The sequence below is a fragment of the Gouania willdenowi genome, chromosome 11, assembly GCF_900634775.1.
Source record: "Gouania willdenowi chromosome 11, fGouWil2.1, whole genome shotgun sequence".
In the NCBI taxonomy this organism is placed as follows: domain Eukaryota; kingdom Metazoa; phylum Chordata; class Actinopteri; order Blenniiformes; family Gobiesocidae; genus Gouania; species Gouania willdenowi.
Window position 1 is genome coordinate 15,034,290 of NC_041054.1, and position 16,682 is coordinate 15,050,971.

The following is a 16,682-nucleotide window of genomic DNA, read 5'->3' on the forward strand; positions in this document are numbered from 1 at the left end:
CCCTGACATTACTATAAGGCTTTTATTTATAGTCCTGCCCCCTCATTTTTGTTTTCATAATTCCACCCACCAGCGCCCACTGGAACGTCAGTTATATTGCTGTGGAGTAATCCCACAGCCACGCAGTGATCAGCCTTTTCTCTGCTTCGTACAATTTGAGCCCATTTTTTTTTTTTTACCATTTTTCTGCAACTGCACCAAACTTGCCATATTTTTACTTATTTTCATCACTTTTTCTTGCCACATTTTTGCTCCTTTTAATGCATTTCTGCCACTTCATCAGTTTTCAAAGCCTTTTCTGCACATTTATTCCACTTTCAAGACATTCATGGCACTTAAAAACCCTTTTCACCACTTTTCCCACCTAATGTTGCATATGTTGACCCATTATTGTCAAGTATATTTTTTTTTGACAATTTGAGCCCATTTTTGCTTATTTTTACAATTTTCCTGCAACCTCACCAAACGTACCATATTTTAACCCATTTTCATCACTTTTTCTTACCACATTTTTGCTCCTTTTAATTTTTGCTATATTACCCCAATTTCTGCCACATCTCTATCAGACTTCAATGCCTTTTGTGCATTTTGGTTTTCACTTTCAAGAAATTTTTGGCACTTTTAAATAGGGATATCTCGATACAACTTTTTCACTTCTGATACGATATCACAGCCCTGAGTATTGGATTGATATCAATAACGATACGATACAATATCAGCACAAATCATACATACTTTTATTATTTATTTAGTTGTGTGGAATGTTAGAAAAGGTTTGATCAAGTGATGTTACTCAAACAGAGAACAATAGTCAGCAACAGTAGGTATGAGAAAAACACCCATTTATCATTAACCAATTGGTTACATACATTTTAACCTTCAACGTAATATCTACAGTATTCTACAATTGATTTTATATAGTATAATATACTGTATATCGGAGATTTTAGATGCAGTCCGATAAAAAGCGATATTCGTTTTCTGACTGATATCGGACCGATATCAATATCAATGTATCGGGACACCCCTACTTTTAAACCCTTCCACCACTTATACCACCTAATGTCACATATGGTGACTCATTATTACCACTTTGATCTTCTTTTCACCATATTTCATGCTCATTTTTGTCAATTTAGCCACATTCACAATTTGTCATGCCCATTATTTGCCAGTTTAAACAAATTTTTACAACTAATTGTTCCAATATTGATGCTTTGAACCCTTTTTACCACTTTTTTTGTCTGTTTTTGGTCACTATTTTGCAACTTTTAACCAATTTCTGTGGTTTTTAAAACCCCATTTCACTATTGTCACTTTTAACCCATTTATTTCTGATTAAAACAAGGATTTACATATTTCAGATGACTATGTACTCGGGCGCAAATAATAATAATAACAGTGGGGTTCCCTGGTTTCTGGCACCTTTATTTTGGGGGTCGTGGGCGGAAAAGGTTGAGAACCACTGCTCTAGATCACAAATGACACCTGGTGTGTTATTTCTCCATGAGCTGCCTTCCATGCACTTTCCTCACTCTATCTGTGTCTCCCTCTTTTTCCTCCACCTTGGTAAATCCTTTTCGCCCTCCCTCTCATCACAAGGAGTTTTGCATTCTTCCAGGTCTGATACGGAGAAGCCTCTCTCTATCCCTCAGAGTGCAAAACTGTACTTCAAAGGTCCTGTCATAACAATGTTACAGAGTCTTACGGAGCAGTGACGGAACTTTTAAATTTATGCTGGATTTGTTCAAGGTTTACAAAAATGGTCCATCCCCTGGTTTTAAAATAAAGTTCACCATCCAAGACTCAGTGCTTGGTCCTTTTGTGGAATATTGTATGAAAACTGTGTTGTTGACCAGTGCAATGGTTTCATTTTTCTCTTTGAAGCTTCATTATTATCACTTTAGTTGAATACCTGGTTTGTTTAAAGAAAGAAGTAGTTTACTCACCTGCAGAAATCAATGATTAAAGATGAAATTTCTGCACAAATTGCCGTTGAATAGACACATCTGATATGTATTTATTAATCCAGGTATTAAGACACAATGCATGATCATGCTGCAGTCACACTGCTCCCCACCCGTACTTTGCTGTTTTATAATACCTCAGGCTTAAAACTTTAAATGACTTTGGTGAAGTTGTTTTTGTTGATCCCTGTTTTAGAATGATCAGTGTTGAAGGTTTCTGCAGTTGGAGCTGAAACAGTGCCCTGTAGGGCAGACCCAACACAGCGGGAGGGGTGGGGGGGTGGGGGGGGTGGCACGACAAACCAAGCCAGACTCCCCTTGCGAGAGTAGAAGGCCTGTTTCCAGGTCAACTACTCCTCAGTCCTCCCTGCTGTCTGAAGACTTGTTCCACTAAGAGTTCTGGCTCTGTCTATGTCCGTTTTCTAAACTTCCGTCCATGTCCTGCCCTTTACTCATTCCTTCGTGTGTAGATCAAATAGGCCTCTCTGCTGGAGCGTGATCGGGCTTCTCTACATCGCCTTTGGAAATGCTTGAAAGAGCTCCAGGGAAATGGATTCACTTGTTTAGCCCTTCTCTGGGATCTAATCTCGCTCACGTTTTCTGCGTTTAACACTATTGTGAGAGGTCTTTCAACCAGGTAAGGGTTGAAACATATGGCTCACAGACGGGTAGTAGTTTTTATTTCCCAGTTTGTGCACAGTCTTTAATTTCAGTTGCTCGACTACAGGAGCGCCAGTAGCTCTCTTGTTGCAGCAGCTTTGTATAATATACAAAACAGGTTTGATTAACTTCATGCACTACGTCTGCGATCAGTCACCCACAGAGTCCCTCCCTGAATCACCTCCCGATCCTCTCGGCCTGACAAAATGCTCCCATGAAGCGCTAAATTATTATTTAACAAACCTGGTTATATTATTAATCATTATAAAGATTAATAGGTATATTGTTGATAACCTAATCATGTTTAGATGCAGGGGTCATACTAATAATAAGGTTATAAAGTTTTGGCCAAAGCACAAAAAGCATATCAAATCTCCTGGCCTAGAAGTTCATTTATTCATTTATTATCCATTTATCCTGTTGGAGTTGAGGGGCTCGTCTGGTCCCTATCCCCATGTCTCAGCTTTTCTTTTTTTTTTACATTATGCTGAGTAAATAATATTCTCTTAAATATAGAGAGAAACCATTGGTTGCTGTTAAATCTAAAGCACACAAAAGTCAGAATAGCAACCCACATCTGAGGCAAACTTAATCTTCAAACAAACAGTCTTCGTTCTGCTCACTTCCTGCATTCAAAATGTGCAGTATTCTTTGCTGAGATCACGTGTGTATCTACAGTGCTTGGAATGTGTACAGCCTGTCATTTCTTGCCTGCCAGGCTAATAATGGGATGCCTGGCTGAGCCGACTGTCCTCTCACATTATTATGCATGTGCTGTCTCCTCGTCCTGCCTTGGTACATCAGCAAATATTTCAGTCAACTTGTTTTGCGGCAGGCCTCTCCTGGTCTTATTCTGGGATTGATGTGGTCACATATTTGCACCCATCTTAACACATTTACAAACTTTTTGCCTGTGAATTAGTTTGTCTTTACAATATGTATACCTCTAGTTATGGCCTGATATAAATGTGTTTCGGAATTTGTGAAAACTTTAACCTTAAAGAGTAACTAAAAAACACTTTTTTTTCTGATGAAAACAAGTGTATTTGTGTACGAAGCAGTGTTATTGATTGATTCTAGTCCAACTCTTGACATTTTAGTCAAAGTCTTTCAGTTTGAAGTATTTTGTTGTAAAAATGCGAGAGTGGCTGCCCTCTATGGGTTGAAACCCGGCTAGTACAATTTAATTTTGCTCTTCGCTGAGACGTAGGCCGATGACTTTCGGTGGCTTCTTGCATCACGAACCACCACTGTTGGCCCCGCCTTTTCTATAAAAACTAGCACCTGTCGACTCCGCAATCTATGATGAGCAGGTTGGATTGAGAGAATTGTGAATAGTCTGCCCCAGGGCAGCTGCGGCTACAATAGTAGCTTACCACCACGAAGTGTGGAGTGAAAGAATAATGCCATGCAAAGCGCTTTGAGTGACCAAAACAAGGCAATATGTTCAATTCAATTCAACTTTATTACAAATTACAACAATAGTCATCTCAAAGCGCCATCAAAATATAACATTCTTAAGAAACAAGAAAAAAACAACAAATCTATAATATATAAATGCAATGCATTATTATTTTTATTATTAGAGGTATAGTGAGTATATTAGGAGTGGGAACCTCTGGGTACCTCACGATACGATACGCGATACAAAGCTCACGGTAACGATTATCTCACGATATGACGATACTGCGATTATCGATATATTGGTCAGAAATAAATCTACAATAATCTATGACAACAAGAAAAAAAAGATTAAGTGAAAAAATACAATTTTTATTTTATGTCTCTGAAAGACATTAAATTGAAAAAGTGTCCTATGAACAGTGACACTATTTTAGTGCAACATTTCTGTAAATAAGTGTCAACATACCAATGTAAACAAATAAGTATCTCCAATAGTGCTTTCTGTAAACAAGAAATAGGGTATTTCTTACCAGTGACACCATTATAGTGCAATATTCCAGTAAACAATATATTGGTTCCCTCAACAAACAGTGACAACGTTTCTGTGAAGACCTACCTGCACATTTTAGTGAAAAAGCAGAAAAGGTTTTGGGAAAAAAAACAAAAAATGTAAAAAAAAATGTAACAAAAAAAATCGATACTTAGCGGAAGCATATCGATAATCGATCGTGTGGAAAAAATATTGTGATATATCGCCGTATCGAGGTATTGTCACACTCCTACAGTATAGAGTAGGTAGTTGGCATAGCATAGATTGTTCTTTGGAGATTTATAGTATAGACTGTATAACTATATGAATAATTAGGTACAATTTGTTCTCGCAGTTTTAGGTTGATGATGTTTGATTAATCAAAAAAAGTTTAATGAATGAGTAAAGTCTCTGTTTATCTTGGTTTTGCATTGATTTATTTTTTAAAACAACATTCTAAAAGCCACGCTTGAACATCAATAACATAGTTTGATCAGAGTAGGTTCATTCTCTGTTTGTTGCTGCAGGTTTGTGATTGGCCGAGAGCGTCCTGGTCAGCAGAGTGAAGTGGCCACACTCATCCAGCAGACCTTGGAGCAGGAGAAGAGACAAAGAGAACTACTCGAGCAGCAATACGCCCAGTATGACGCTGACGATGACGAGGTAAATAAACACCGCACCTGCAATCCTGATCAGTGTTAAAACACAGGGTTGTCCTTAGGAGCTTATTAAGGTGATAGTCTGGATCAAAAAATGACATGATTTTTAGCTGTCTTGTTGATATAGCATCATCTTCATAGGGATGTATTTAAATATGATCTGCCGTCATATTTCTACATGCCAGCGCTGCAGAGGCTTTGATTTGTCACTTCATGTAAATCAGCTCCAACTGGCGACAGTCGACTTGTGGGTTGAGCTCATTGATGCCGTAAAACTGACTGACAAAAAGCTCTGACGCTGGCGCACAAAACACTCTCACTGATAACTACGCACACACCGATGGCCAACGATCTTAGAAAGTATTACTCAGCGTTTCCTTCTGCTCACTCACTGCTTGTGTAATCTAACAAAAAACTCCGCTCATGAACTCGTGCTGAGCGTGTGTATCATGTTCATTTTAACCAGCTTAATATTTATTATTGATCGTTAACAGACATGCATAAAGGGTTTTTTATATGAGCTGGATTCGTTGTGATTTAGCCAGCCATTGCCCTTCTTTGTTTTCTTACAAATATATAATAAAATAAGATCTAAATGTTGATTTGTTTACAAATCACTGCCAATAAACATCCTTATTAGAGCTTCAGGTTTCATTTGAATTGTTAATCCATAACTATAGATGGCAGGAAACTGGAAAAAATGCACAGTGGGGCTTTAAAGCATCAACAAACAGCCGTGTAAATGCTAATAGCACTACAAAACCACGAGGCGGTCAAAGGAACTCATAAACAATATGATTCTCATGAATATTAGAGGGAGTCTTTTATTGTGGAATAATGGGTAGGAGGTGTTCCTTGTTGGTCGATGTGGTTTGATGATGTAGATAACTCTTTACTGGGACAGGGAAGTCTGATTACCATTAACCAATGTGTGCATTCAAATACACTCATTCCTCTGGTATTAAATGATGAAAGCATGTGGACGATGACGTTGCATTATGTATGCTTTATATTCAAGAGGAAAAGGACAATTGCAACATTATTGTGATGCCGTTCTGTGTCTGACGGCATATAATTCATGTGTTTTGAGGAGAATCATGAAAGCCAGAATAAATATTTTATAGTTATTTTTTAATAATAGAAGATGTTTTGATCCCTTAACCATATTGATAAATAAAATGTTAAATAGTACAGCAGGTTTTTTTTCAAACCTTTGAAAGCGTGGGAGAGAATTAGCAAAGGATAGAACAACGTGTACTTGTAGATTTCTTAATTTTAATTAGATGTGAATCCTTTGTATGCAAGCTTGAGCTCACACTCTTCACACAAGCTCCTCTACATATACAAATATGGTACAGAATGGTTATCTTACACATATTGATTATCTTTAAGCTGTGCACTAATAAAGATTTGATTAGAAAAAAAGCTTTGTTTCCTTGAGGAAAGGAGGTTCTCTGTTTGTTTCCTTGTGTAATTAGTGGATAATGACATCATTGAGCACTTAGAGAGCGCAAACCTCCATTTCTATCCCCATTAATAATAATACAGTAGGTCCAAATGTATGGGATGAATCTCTGTGGGTGAGGAACCAAGAACCAACCCGACATAAAGTTAGATTTCATAATGAGCGGTTATTACGATTTTTTGAAATTTCGCCAATGATGACACATAGGGATTTTTATTTTTGATACTGATCCAGAGTCAGTATATTGATCTGGAAACCCCTCCAAAACTTAATGGAATCTTCCACGGCACAAGGTCTATCTTTGATTAAATATTGTCAAAATCTGTTCAGTACTTTTGATGTAATCCTACTAACAGACCAAACAAACTGGCTCAGCAGTTTTCACTCTTTCACCAAAAATGGCTTCGCTTTTATTCTTCTTTTTGTTACCCTCCCTAACTCCCTTTCCCTTGTATTCCCCACATCAGTCAGGTGTAACACTGCCCTCTCGTTTTATACATTTTTCCTTCTAACAAAGTATTTTTTACTCAAAGTTAAACATAAGACCAATGTCATTTCTGTAATGTAGTTAGTGATTTAAGTGCTGGGCAAATATTAACCTGCTTTGCAGGAAGTTAGAACATCCCCATATTTTGCTTCCTTAACAGATATTAAGATATGTACCTATTGAAACACAGATTACAGTTACTTGTCATGATTCATGTATTCTTTACTGTAGCTATATTGACTCAAAATACATGCAAAGTACGTGTTAAAGAGAGAAGTAGTAATGCATGCACACAAAGAGTTTTCTTCATAGTTTTTTAATGGTTTTCTAGATTTCTGGCTAATTTTGTAGTTGTCTTGTGTGTTTTGAGTGATTTTGATTATTTTAATATGTTTTATTTAGTGTATTTTTGCGTTTACTTTGGACATCTACACTCAACACTAGAAAAAATTGACCCTAACCCTATGTCATTGATGTGGCATTTTCCTCTCTGCAATTGTGTTTACTATGAAGTCGGTCTTGCTATTTAATTTCAAACGGCGTTAAAAAGTCTTGAATTTTGTTTGACTGAAGCTGTACAAAGCGGTTGTTGATGTTTCCAGACTTACAGTCAGAAGCATTTTGTGTACAAAGCTTTGTTGAATTACCGATACCTGGTGGTCAGTGATGTAATAATGATTGTTGGCTAATAACATACAGTATATGGCTAATGTATTGACTAACGTTGCAGTGCTTTCATGGGCTTGGTCCTTATTGCTTCCACTTACACATTAGCCTCTATTCCAATAAGCAATTACAGCTTCTCTCTCCATCACTCAAACTCAAACAAGATGTCATACTGCTGACCAGCACATGTTGTGTAGCTTCTTAACAACAGCAGCATTTATCTAGAAGTAGAACTCATGTACGCAACCCAACCACTGTTTTTAACAACAAACAAGGTCATGTTGAAGCTGTGATGACCTCACACATTTGGACACATTATGGTTCAAAACTGCTATCATCAACTTATTTTCAATTCAATTCAACTGTATTTATATGGCGCAAATTACAACAATAGTCATCTCGAAGCACTATCAAAATATGAAATTCTTAAGAAAAAACGCCAACACATCCACATGAACATGCGTCAGCTACAGTAGGGATGTGATGTCTTTATGACAGGCCTGGAGTTTTAATAACTGATGAGTTTCATCTGATTTTATTGACAAATAGAGCTGCGTATCATCTGCATAGCAATGGAAATTTATATTATATTCTCTGATAATGTTACCTCGTGGAAGCATGTATAATGTAAAGTGTATTGGTCCTATAGACGAACCTTGTGGAACTCCGTGATTGGCTCTGACGTGCGTTGAAGAGAGATTATTAACATGAACAAAGTGGGTTCTGTCTGATAAATAGGATTTGAACCAACCTAGCGCCATTTATTTCATCCCCAAAACGCTTACACTTTCTGCAGCAATGAATAATGGTCCACTGTATCGAAGGCTGCACTGAGATCTAAGAGTGTCAGAACTGAGATAAAAGGAGATCATTGGTTACTTTCACTATGTATTTTGTTGCAGTCCTTTCCAGAGAGTGTTGACAAATTGAGCAACAGTTTCAATTGCGAGACTTTGTGCACCAAACCAACCTTTCCTTTTAAATCAAACTAAGTCCTCTGGATTGTCCTGATTTGAAACCTGGCTGAAACAGGACGTCAGCCCTGATTTAGATCCATTGGACAATGGTGGAAGCCAGCATTTATTATCAATAGAAATGTTTCCTTTCAATAGGAGCAACATTGTTGCATTTTTTCTGTTAGGAGGTTAAGATGTTTCTGATTTAGTTTTTGTATTTCCTATAGATCCAAACTGGCGTGTGTTTAACAGTTGCACTTGTGTGGCCTTTACTGTATCGACTACATCATCACTTTACGAAGAGCTGCCTTTTCTAGAGTGTCTCAAAACTTGAACGCCACTCGATGTTTAATAATTCCTTTTCCCAAACTATTATTTGTAAACTTAATATACTGTATATTGCCATTTATTTGACTTCTGATTGACTTTTTCCGTCTTCCTAAAGCAGACAGGAGAGTACGCCACTGATGATGAGGACACGGGAACGTCTGATCAGAACATCAGAGACAAGAACATTGAGGTGTTCGACTTAGCGGAGTCGGAGGATGTTTTGTCTCCATCAGAGTTGGACGCCACTAAACTCTACCAGAAGTTCCGAGAGGTAAAACTATATCCACTAGTTTTTGATCATTTGCAAAACCTAAAGATGATTAGAATAGAATAAAGTTTATTGCTGTATGCACATGCCAAAAAACGGAATTCTTGTGCATGTCCCAGAGTCAGATTGAACAAATACAAACAACAACACATCAGCCAAGACAGTATAAGTAAAGGTGCAAAAACAAGGAAAGGACATAAATATAATATATATAACATAAATAAATAAATATAACCTAAAAGTGGGAATAGAAAAGAAATGGAAATTCTGTGCTCATCACTCATGTTTTTTTAATTATTTTCTTTGACCTTCATTTCATTCTACCAAGAGAGACGTGACATTTTTGGGGGGTTTTTTGGAAAAGAGGTAAAAGATCGTTAAAACTAAAGGTTTAACCAACCAAAATCCTAACATTGGCAGCTCCTGACTGAAAAAAGAAGCCGTTTCTTCAGTCCCCTGTTACTATCATTAACAGTGTGCTCAGCTTAAAAGCTGCAGCAATAAAATGGAACATAAATTTATGACTGTTCGGTCATTTATGGTTTTTAGGCCACTGAGACTCGGCTAAAGTGAGCGTACATTCTGCTGCTGTTGCACTGTGGCACTATAAGCCTTTCGGATGTGTTTTACACTTTGGCCTTTAGCAGCACTGCTGTCACCCCCACAGATCTGAATTTCCTCCAGGATTGATAAGGAATAGGTTTATTATTAGATACAAATAAGAGTATAACGCTCTAGGGATAAATGCTTGTCTGTCTGACATAAAAGGTTTAGCATTGCTTATTCTTCACAAGGCAATAGGAACTTTTTTCACTGATATCATCTTGTTGTCGCTGCAGATTTGTTTACTGCTCAGCAGCAGCAGCAGCTCACTGGTTATTTTCTCTTTCTTTGAGCGTTCTGCGGAAACCCCTGAGATGGTTGTGAAACCGCTAATCTCAGCACTTCCCTTAAATATTTAGACCAGCTTGTCTGGCACCAACAAGCAAACCTTCAAATCATGCAAATCACATTTCTTCCTCATTCTGTTTATGTCATGTGACTTGCAGTTCAGGAAATTGCGTACAGTTGAACAGGCACACACAATAACCGTCATTGATCAATGAAGTGGTTTATTCTCTAGAGTTGTATTTTCTCATCTTTTTTTCAGATGTTTTTTTTTTTTTTGTTTTTTTGTGCAGCAATCATTTTTATAGCCATTATATACAGTATTAAATCTTATCTAAATTAATACATTTTGGACACCAGGATTGGGGTCAGTTACATTTTTCAGTCACAATTACGTTTTCAATTACCCATGTTTAATTACAATTCAATTATGATTACAGTCACCAGCATTTTTTCCAATTACAATTAAATTACAAGGACTTTTATCCTCAGTAAGTCAATTACAATTGCATTCTTGATTACTAAAGTTCAGTTACAATTAATCACAATTTCTGAGCCTGAAATAAATAACCTAATAGAAACTTAACCTTCCTTTTATTATTAGCTTTTTGTTAGCATCTCTTATGATAACTTGTCCTAAATCAGCTGTAAAATACACTAAAAAAATACATATATCATTTCTTTCCTAGCTATTGCTTCCTAATCAACGCAAATATGAGTTTTAATATTTTTGGTGTGGACATCTGAGCCTTTTTTGTGTCAGTATATCCCTCAATTTATTATTTTTTTTTTAAAGGGTAAATGTGGGAAAGCATATTTTAATAATCTACATATTTGTAGAACTTGTACATAGAACTGTGACATGGTTCCCCAGTTTTGCGTTAAATTTTAACTGATGACTTTTAAAGACTTACAATTACAAAGACAATTATCTGAACTCAATTACAATTTAATTACGATTACGACAGCAACAGATTTTTGAAATTACAATTATAATTTAGCCATAATAGTCAATTATCAATTCTAATTGACCCCAGCCCTGGCCATTACATATGAAATCTTATCTAAATTAACAAGTTTTGGACACTAAAAAAAGGCCAAAATGTCCCCAGATAGATTATGTAAACAGTGTATTGTAAGCAAGTCTTTAAAGTGCTCCCGGTTTAGTCCGCCTCTCCTCTGAGATTGTGTGTTTGCTGGTGCTGCGATGCTGTCAAAGGGAGGAAAGGGTCGGCTGCTTCTGTCTGTCACACCGTGTATTGACAGCGAGGGAGCGCTTGCTTACGCAGCCATGCACTTGATCATCTGACCGCCCTCTCGCTTCTTTCCTGTATGTATTTTTTCCCCCTTTCCTCTGCTCTAACAGCTCCAGATCAAGCACACAGTGACTGAGGCTGAGATCCAGAAGCTCAAAAACAAGGTAAGAGATGTAAATGTCAGTGGGAGGGAGAGACAACCTGCATAGGATTGTGAGAATTTTTAAATTGACTTAGTTTAAGGGCAAATTTCTATTAGGAAACACTTTATTTAATTATTATCTATTATTTAACAAGCACAGAACATAATTCTCCATTTTTGATTTTAGAATGAATCTAATTTTTTTTATACAAATTCTGGATTTGTGTGATTCGCCGCAGCTTTTGTACTCCCTTCTTCTCATCTCTTTGTCAAGTTTCAATAAATCAAATCATCTCAGGTGTGCATTCATGCCAACAGTCACATTTAAAGCAATATAATTCATGCACTGGATCCAGCAGTATCCTAATTTAGATTAACTGCACAATTAATGGGCCCTATGCCTATGTGATCAAATTGAGTGGTGCTTTTAAAGCCCGCTACAAAGTTAATGATCTCGATGTTTAACTGACGGGTGACTTTTGTGCTCGAACAGAGACTTCATTGTTTCACTGTGTTACTGTTTTATAATGTGTGTATTTTCTTCCATTTTCTGACAATTCAATTCATTTCCTAAATGGGTTTTTTTAAAGCAGCACATGTTTGATCAGTAATAAGCTCTATTCGAATTTAAACCAGGCAGAGCAGACGCAGCGTTTTTAGACAATGGGCTTTAAATGGTTTGGGAAAAATTCAGAATTTATATACTGCAGGTTCAGATGATATGATGTCATTTGAAAAGCTTCAACATAAATATAATATACATAGGAAGTACCGTTTTAAATATCTTCAACTTAGAAACTTCGAGAAACTTAGAAAACAAAGCAATCTTTTAAAATCTTTTGACTCTGGAACCTGCTTTTTTATTTTGGGAAATTATCCCAAATATCCCAAATACACTAAATGTGAACGGTTGCTTATAGACATGGGTATACTACAAGCCAAACGTCTGATTGAACTGAACTGGAAATGCTGTCGGGCTCCAAGTATGACAATGGGCTAAACAGATGTTGACAATTCTACCACTGGAAGGGAAAAATGACTTGTTTGAATCTATATGGAGGCCATTTATCACATATGTGGAACGTTTGGACCTATCCGAGGATCATATTGAGGAGGATTTTTGAGACTCACCGGACTTGGGACTGTACCTTACTTGAGTTTTTTTTTTTATTTACATTTTAGTCTCTTCTTTCTTGGAATTATGGAAGTCTCTGTAAACTCTTGTAAGTTGTCATTTTTTCGTGAAGAAACAGATGCACGGATTTGTGTCTGAGAGGTTGTATCGTTGATGTGTGTTGTAAAACGTAAAAATAATAAATATATTGTTGGGGAAAAAAAATAAGGTCTATTCGTACGGGATTAGTTTTACCTCGGGACCACATGCAGCGTCCCGTGCGAATCGGCCATGTCAGTAATTTGTAAAGTAAAAATTCCCAAGCAAATGACCTACTCCGAGGTCCTGTGATGATACTAATCCAATGCGAATAGGCATCTCTGTGATTTGGACAGAAATGGGCGGGATCTGATGCGTGATTACGTGTTGTTTTGTGACAGGTGTCACGGTCTGAGTTTACCTTGTACTGAGATTGATTATGAGCATATATGCGCATGCAACCCTAACCCTAATCCAATAATCTGAATTTTTTTTTTTTTTTTTTTTTTAGAAAACATTCATTTTCCGGTAGTGGGGGTCATTTATTTATTACATGTGGTCCCTAGGTAAAACTAATCCCGTGCAAATAGGGCTTTATTTTGAGTTTATGTACAAATAGCATACTAATCAATTTACAGCTTTTGGCCAAAATATTTTGTTTAAGAACAGAAGGTACAGTTAGTGCTTGATTATAAATGGTGCCTTTGTGAATCAAGTTGCATGCCCGTTCTTGCAGCTGGCAACAGTGGAAAGAGAAAAGCAGCGCTGGGAGAAGGAGAAGAGCCAGCTGAAGGCCAGCATTGAGGAAAACAAGGAGAGGATGCTGAAGCTGGAGAGCTACTGGATCGAGGCGCAGACCCTTTGCCACACTGTCAACGAACACCTGAAGGAGGCCCAGGCCCAGTACCAAACCCTGGAGAAGAAGTACAACAAGGCCAAGAAACTCATCAAAGATTTCCAGCAGAAGTGAGTGAACCTCAGGGATTCATCAACCACACATGAAACACAATATTTATTTCTATGTTTGGTACTAGAGGGTTTAGCTGGTATTAAACCTCTACTTTGGAGTGACTACGAGTGGTTATGGTGGAGAAAGAAATGGCAACCAATCTTTTTTCTTTAATGCGTCTTAGTAGTGATATGCAACAATGCAACACAGCATTCGCACAGCAACATCTCTCGCAACCATGCAGCTCAGCTCTATTTATCCTCCCCCAGCCCAGATGTACCACTTGCCTTAATTAGCTAAATACAAAATAAAATCAAGAATATCATAAATGAATGACTACACATCAACCTAAAGTACATATTTAAGTTAAGCACTTTAAATTATTCATTAACAAAGATCCCAAAAGTAAATATACCGTCTTTAATAAAGATAACTAACAAAAGTAGAAACCCCTTCCTCTTCCTAAAATGGTATCCTCCAATTCACATCATTGGCATCAGGTGTTCCCAGCCCTCCTCAAGTGTGCACCCCTGGAAGTGAAGCTACCAGAAATTAAAGCATTTGGAATTTTCAAAATAAAACTACAAAACACATTCTGCTTAAATGTTTAAATCATGTTTCACTGAGGGAGAAGCTTGTCGTTTCCCTCACTGACAGAAAGAAAGAAAGTGGTCTTGTTGTCTGCAGTCAGTCCCATCACAACCTCGGCCACTAGTTTCCATCGGACTGCCTCTAATTGACTGTCCCCGCTGGCCAAATGGAAGCAAACTGGTGAAACCAGTAAGCACCTCGACCAATAGCAAAGAAGACACTGCATTTTTTTTTTAAGTTTGTTTCATGTGTAATTTCTCAAGGGACAGCAGGGTCAGAGTGAGATGAGTCACTTAGATATCTGCAAAGTGCCTTGGTTCTTTTATCACCACAGCTGAGCAGGAGGCAAGCATCGTCACACATGGAGAAATCTGCACGCCCACTCGAGATGTATCTCGTTTTCTCGGTTCGCTCACACCTACTGAGCGGGTTATTATCTCGCCTCTCGTCTTTTTTCTCCTCCAGAGAAGTGGAGTTCATCCAGAAGGAGGATGCAGAGAGGAGGCGGCTGGAGGAGGCTGAGAAAGCTCACCTGGCTGAGATCCAGGGACTGCAAGTCAGGGTGAGGCTTTTAAATCTGTACATCTCTCATCTGTGTCATAACTCTACTTATTGCTACACTGTGGCAGAATTTAGACTTCAATAATTTATGGGATAAAATCATAATGTATGCTTCATAGACCAAAGAATTCAACATATTTTACTCCAAAAAGAAAAGAAAACAGTTTAAATTGCCACTCGAAAGTTTGTTTTAATTTCCACTGTTGACATTCTTGCGCATTGCATTGTGGGATCTGGGGCCCATAAACCGATGCATGAAGTATTTTTCCTTAATAATTCTTACCGTGATTGTTTTTCTTTGTTAGACAAGGAGGGCACATACAGTGATTTGCTTGACACCATTTCTGTTTCTGGTTTGTTACCAGTATTCCCCGTAATATCAGATTAAGGCTTTACACCATCAGGATTTTTTGGCCGATCAGCGATCAGTGAGTTTAAAAAAAACAATCACCGATCCGATCATATGAGGTGGGATGGGTACCAAATTTGGTGCTTTTTTTTTACTACCTGGTACCGATTTCCATAAAATCAAATGGTACCATGTTTTGGTGCCTGGAGACACATCCTGAGGCGATTTCCCTCTTCACAGTTATGTAAAACCGTGGCACATAGAGCAAACATGTCAGTGGAGTGGAACGTCTTCAGAGTAAATGAGACGGACAAAACAATGCAATGGGAGCATCTACAAAAAGTTTCATCACGACATTGACGCCATTCATCGCATCGGCAAATTAAGACATTACAGCCGATTACATTATTTGCATAAAATGCTAAATATCGGCTGATCCGATATAGCTGGTCAGATTGGTGCAAAGCCTAATCAGTAAGTAAAACATTTATGTACATTGACTTCACATCCCACAATCAATTCGCGAAAATGTCAACAAACGGCGTGTTTATGGTGGAGATAAAAACAAACGTTCAATCTGTAATTATCGGGGGTAACAGCTTTAAATATGAATAATTATATAGATGTGTTTTGGCCTTAATTTAGAAAATTAATGAAATATTTTTTGAGACAATTAGTTAGGAGTCAACTCAAATTTCCAATTCCCACGTTCTTTCATTGGTTAGTCTTAATTCATTACTTTTGATGTAGCTGTAGATGATAAGCATGTCTGCTCTACGGGAGCTGTCATATCCCATAGTGAGACATCTCACAAAATATTATGAAATAGAACTTTAGGTTATGTATATAACCCCTGTTCTATGAGTAATATGAGTGAGATGTCTCACCTGACAACCCCTCTTGCTCGAACGAGTGAGAAGAGGTGCTTATTTTGAATGAGGAACTGTACATCCGCCCTCCCTCTTATAGAGGGTGGGAGTGTCCCCGGCGAATAGAAAGTTCTTTCCAGCCAATCAGGGCTTGGCGGATTGAGAAAAGTGCTTCTGAGGGCTACAGGGAGTGTGTATTTCATAGTGAGACATCTCACTCATATTACTCATAGAACCGGGGTCATATACAGTACATAACCTAAAGTTTTAGGTAAATATAACCATGTCTTTCTGGCTGCAGTTGAATCGTATAGACCAGTGGTTCCCAATCGTTTTTGTCTCGTGTACCTCCTTCTCATTTTTTTCAAATCATGTGTACCCCCTTTTCATATCGTAAGTACCCTCTCAGTAATTTCATATACTTTTTCATGACTGGAAACATGTCTTGAATGTGTCTCAAACATTGGTTCTAATAGTATAATTTAAAGTGAAATTTAGTTAATCTACAACTTTTATGTGATTACTTCAATAGT

The 16,682-nt window shown here is 37.6% G+C and overlaps 1 protein-coding gene across 7 annotated transcripts in view; it reads left to right on the top strand.

Annotated features, from left to right (window-relative positions):
- The window catches only part of ppp1r9a (protein phosphatase 1, regulatory subunit 9A), a 54,511-nt gene that overhangs the window by 22,914 nt on the left and 14,915 nt on the right, over nucleotides 1-16,682 (top strand). For 5 of the 7 annotated variants that reach the window (XM_028461099.1, XM_028461104.1, XM_028461100.1 and 2 more), the window contains exons 6-10: nucleotides 5,088-5,223; nucleotides 9,239-9,394; nucleotides 11,646-11,699; nucleotides 13,567-13,796; nucleotides 14,836-14,932. In XM_028461099.1, coding sequence (XP_028316900.1) covers nucleotides 5,088-5,223; nucleotides 9,239-9,394; nucleotides 11,646-11,699; nucleotides 13,567-13,796; nucleotides 14,836-14,932 — 673 coding nt within the window. The remainder of the gene's footprint in view (nucleotides 1-5,087; nucleotides 5,224-9,238; nucleotides 9,395-11,645; nucleotides 11,700-13,566; nucleotides 13,797-14,835; nucleotides 14,933-16,682) is intronic. The other 2 variants (XM_028461102.1, XM_028461105.1) reach the window with 1 other exon arrangement.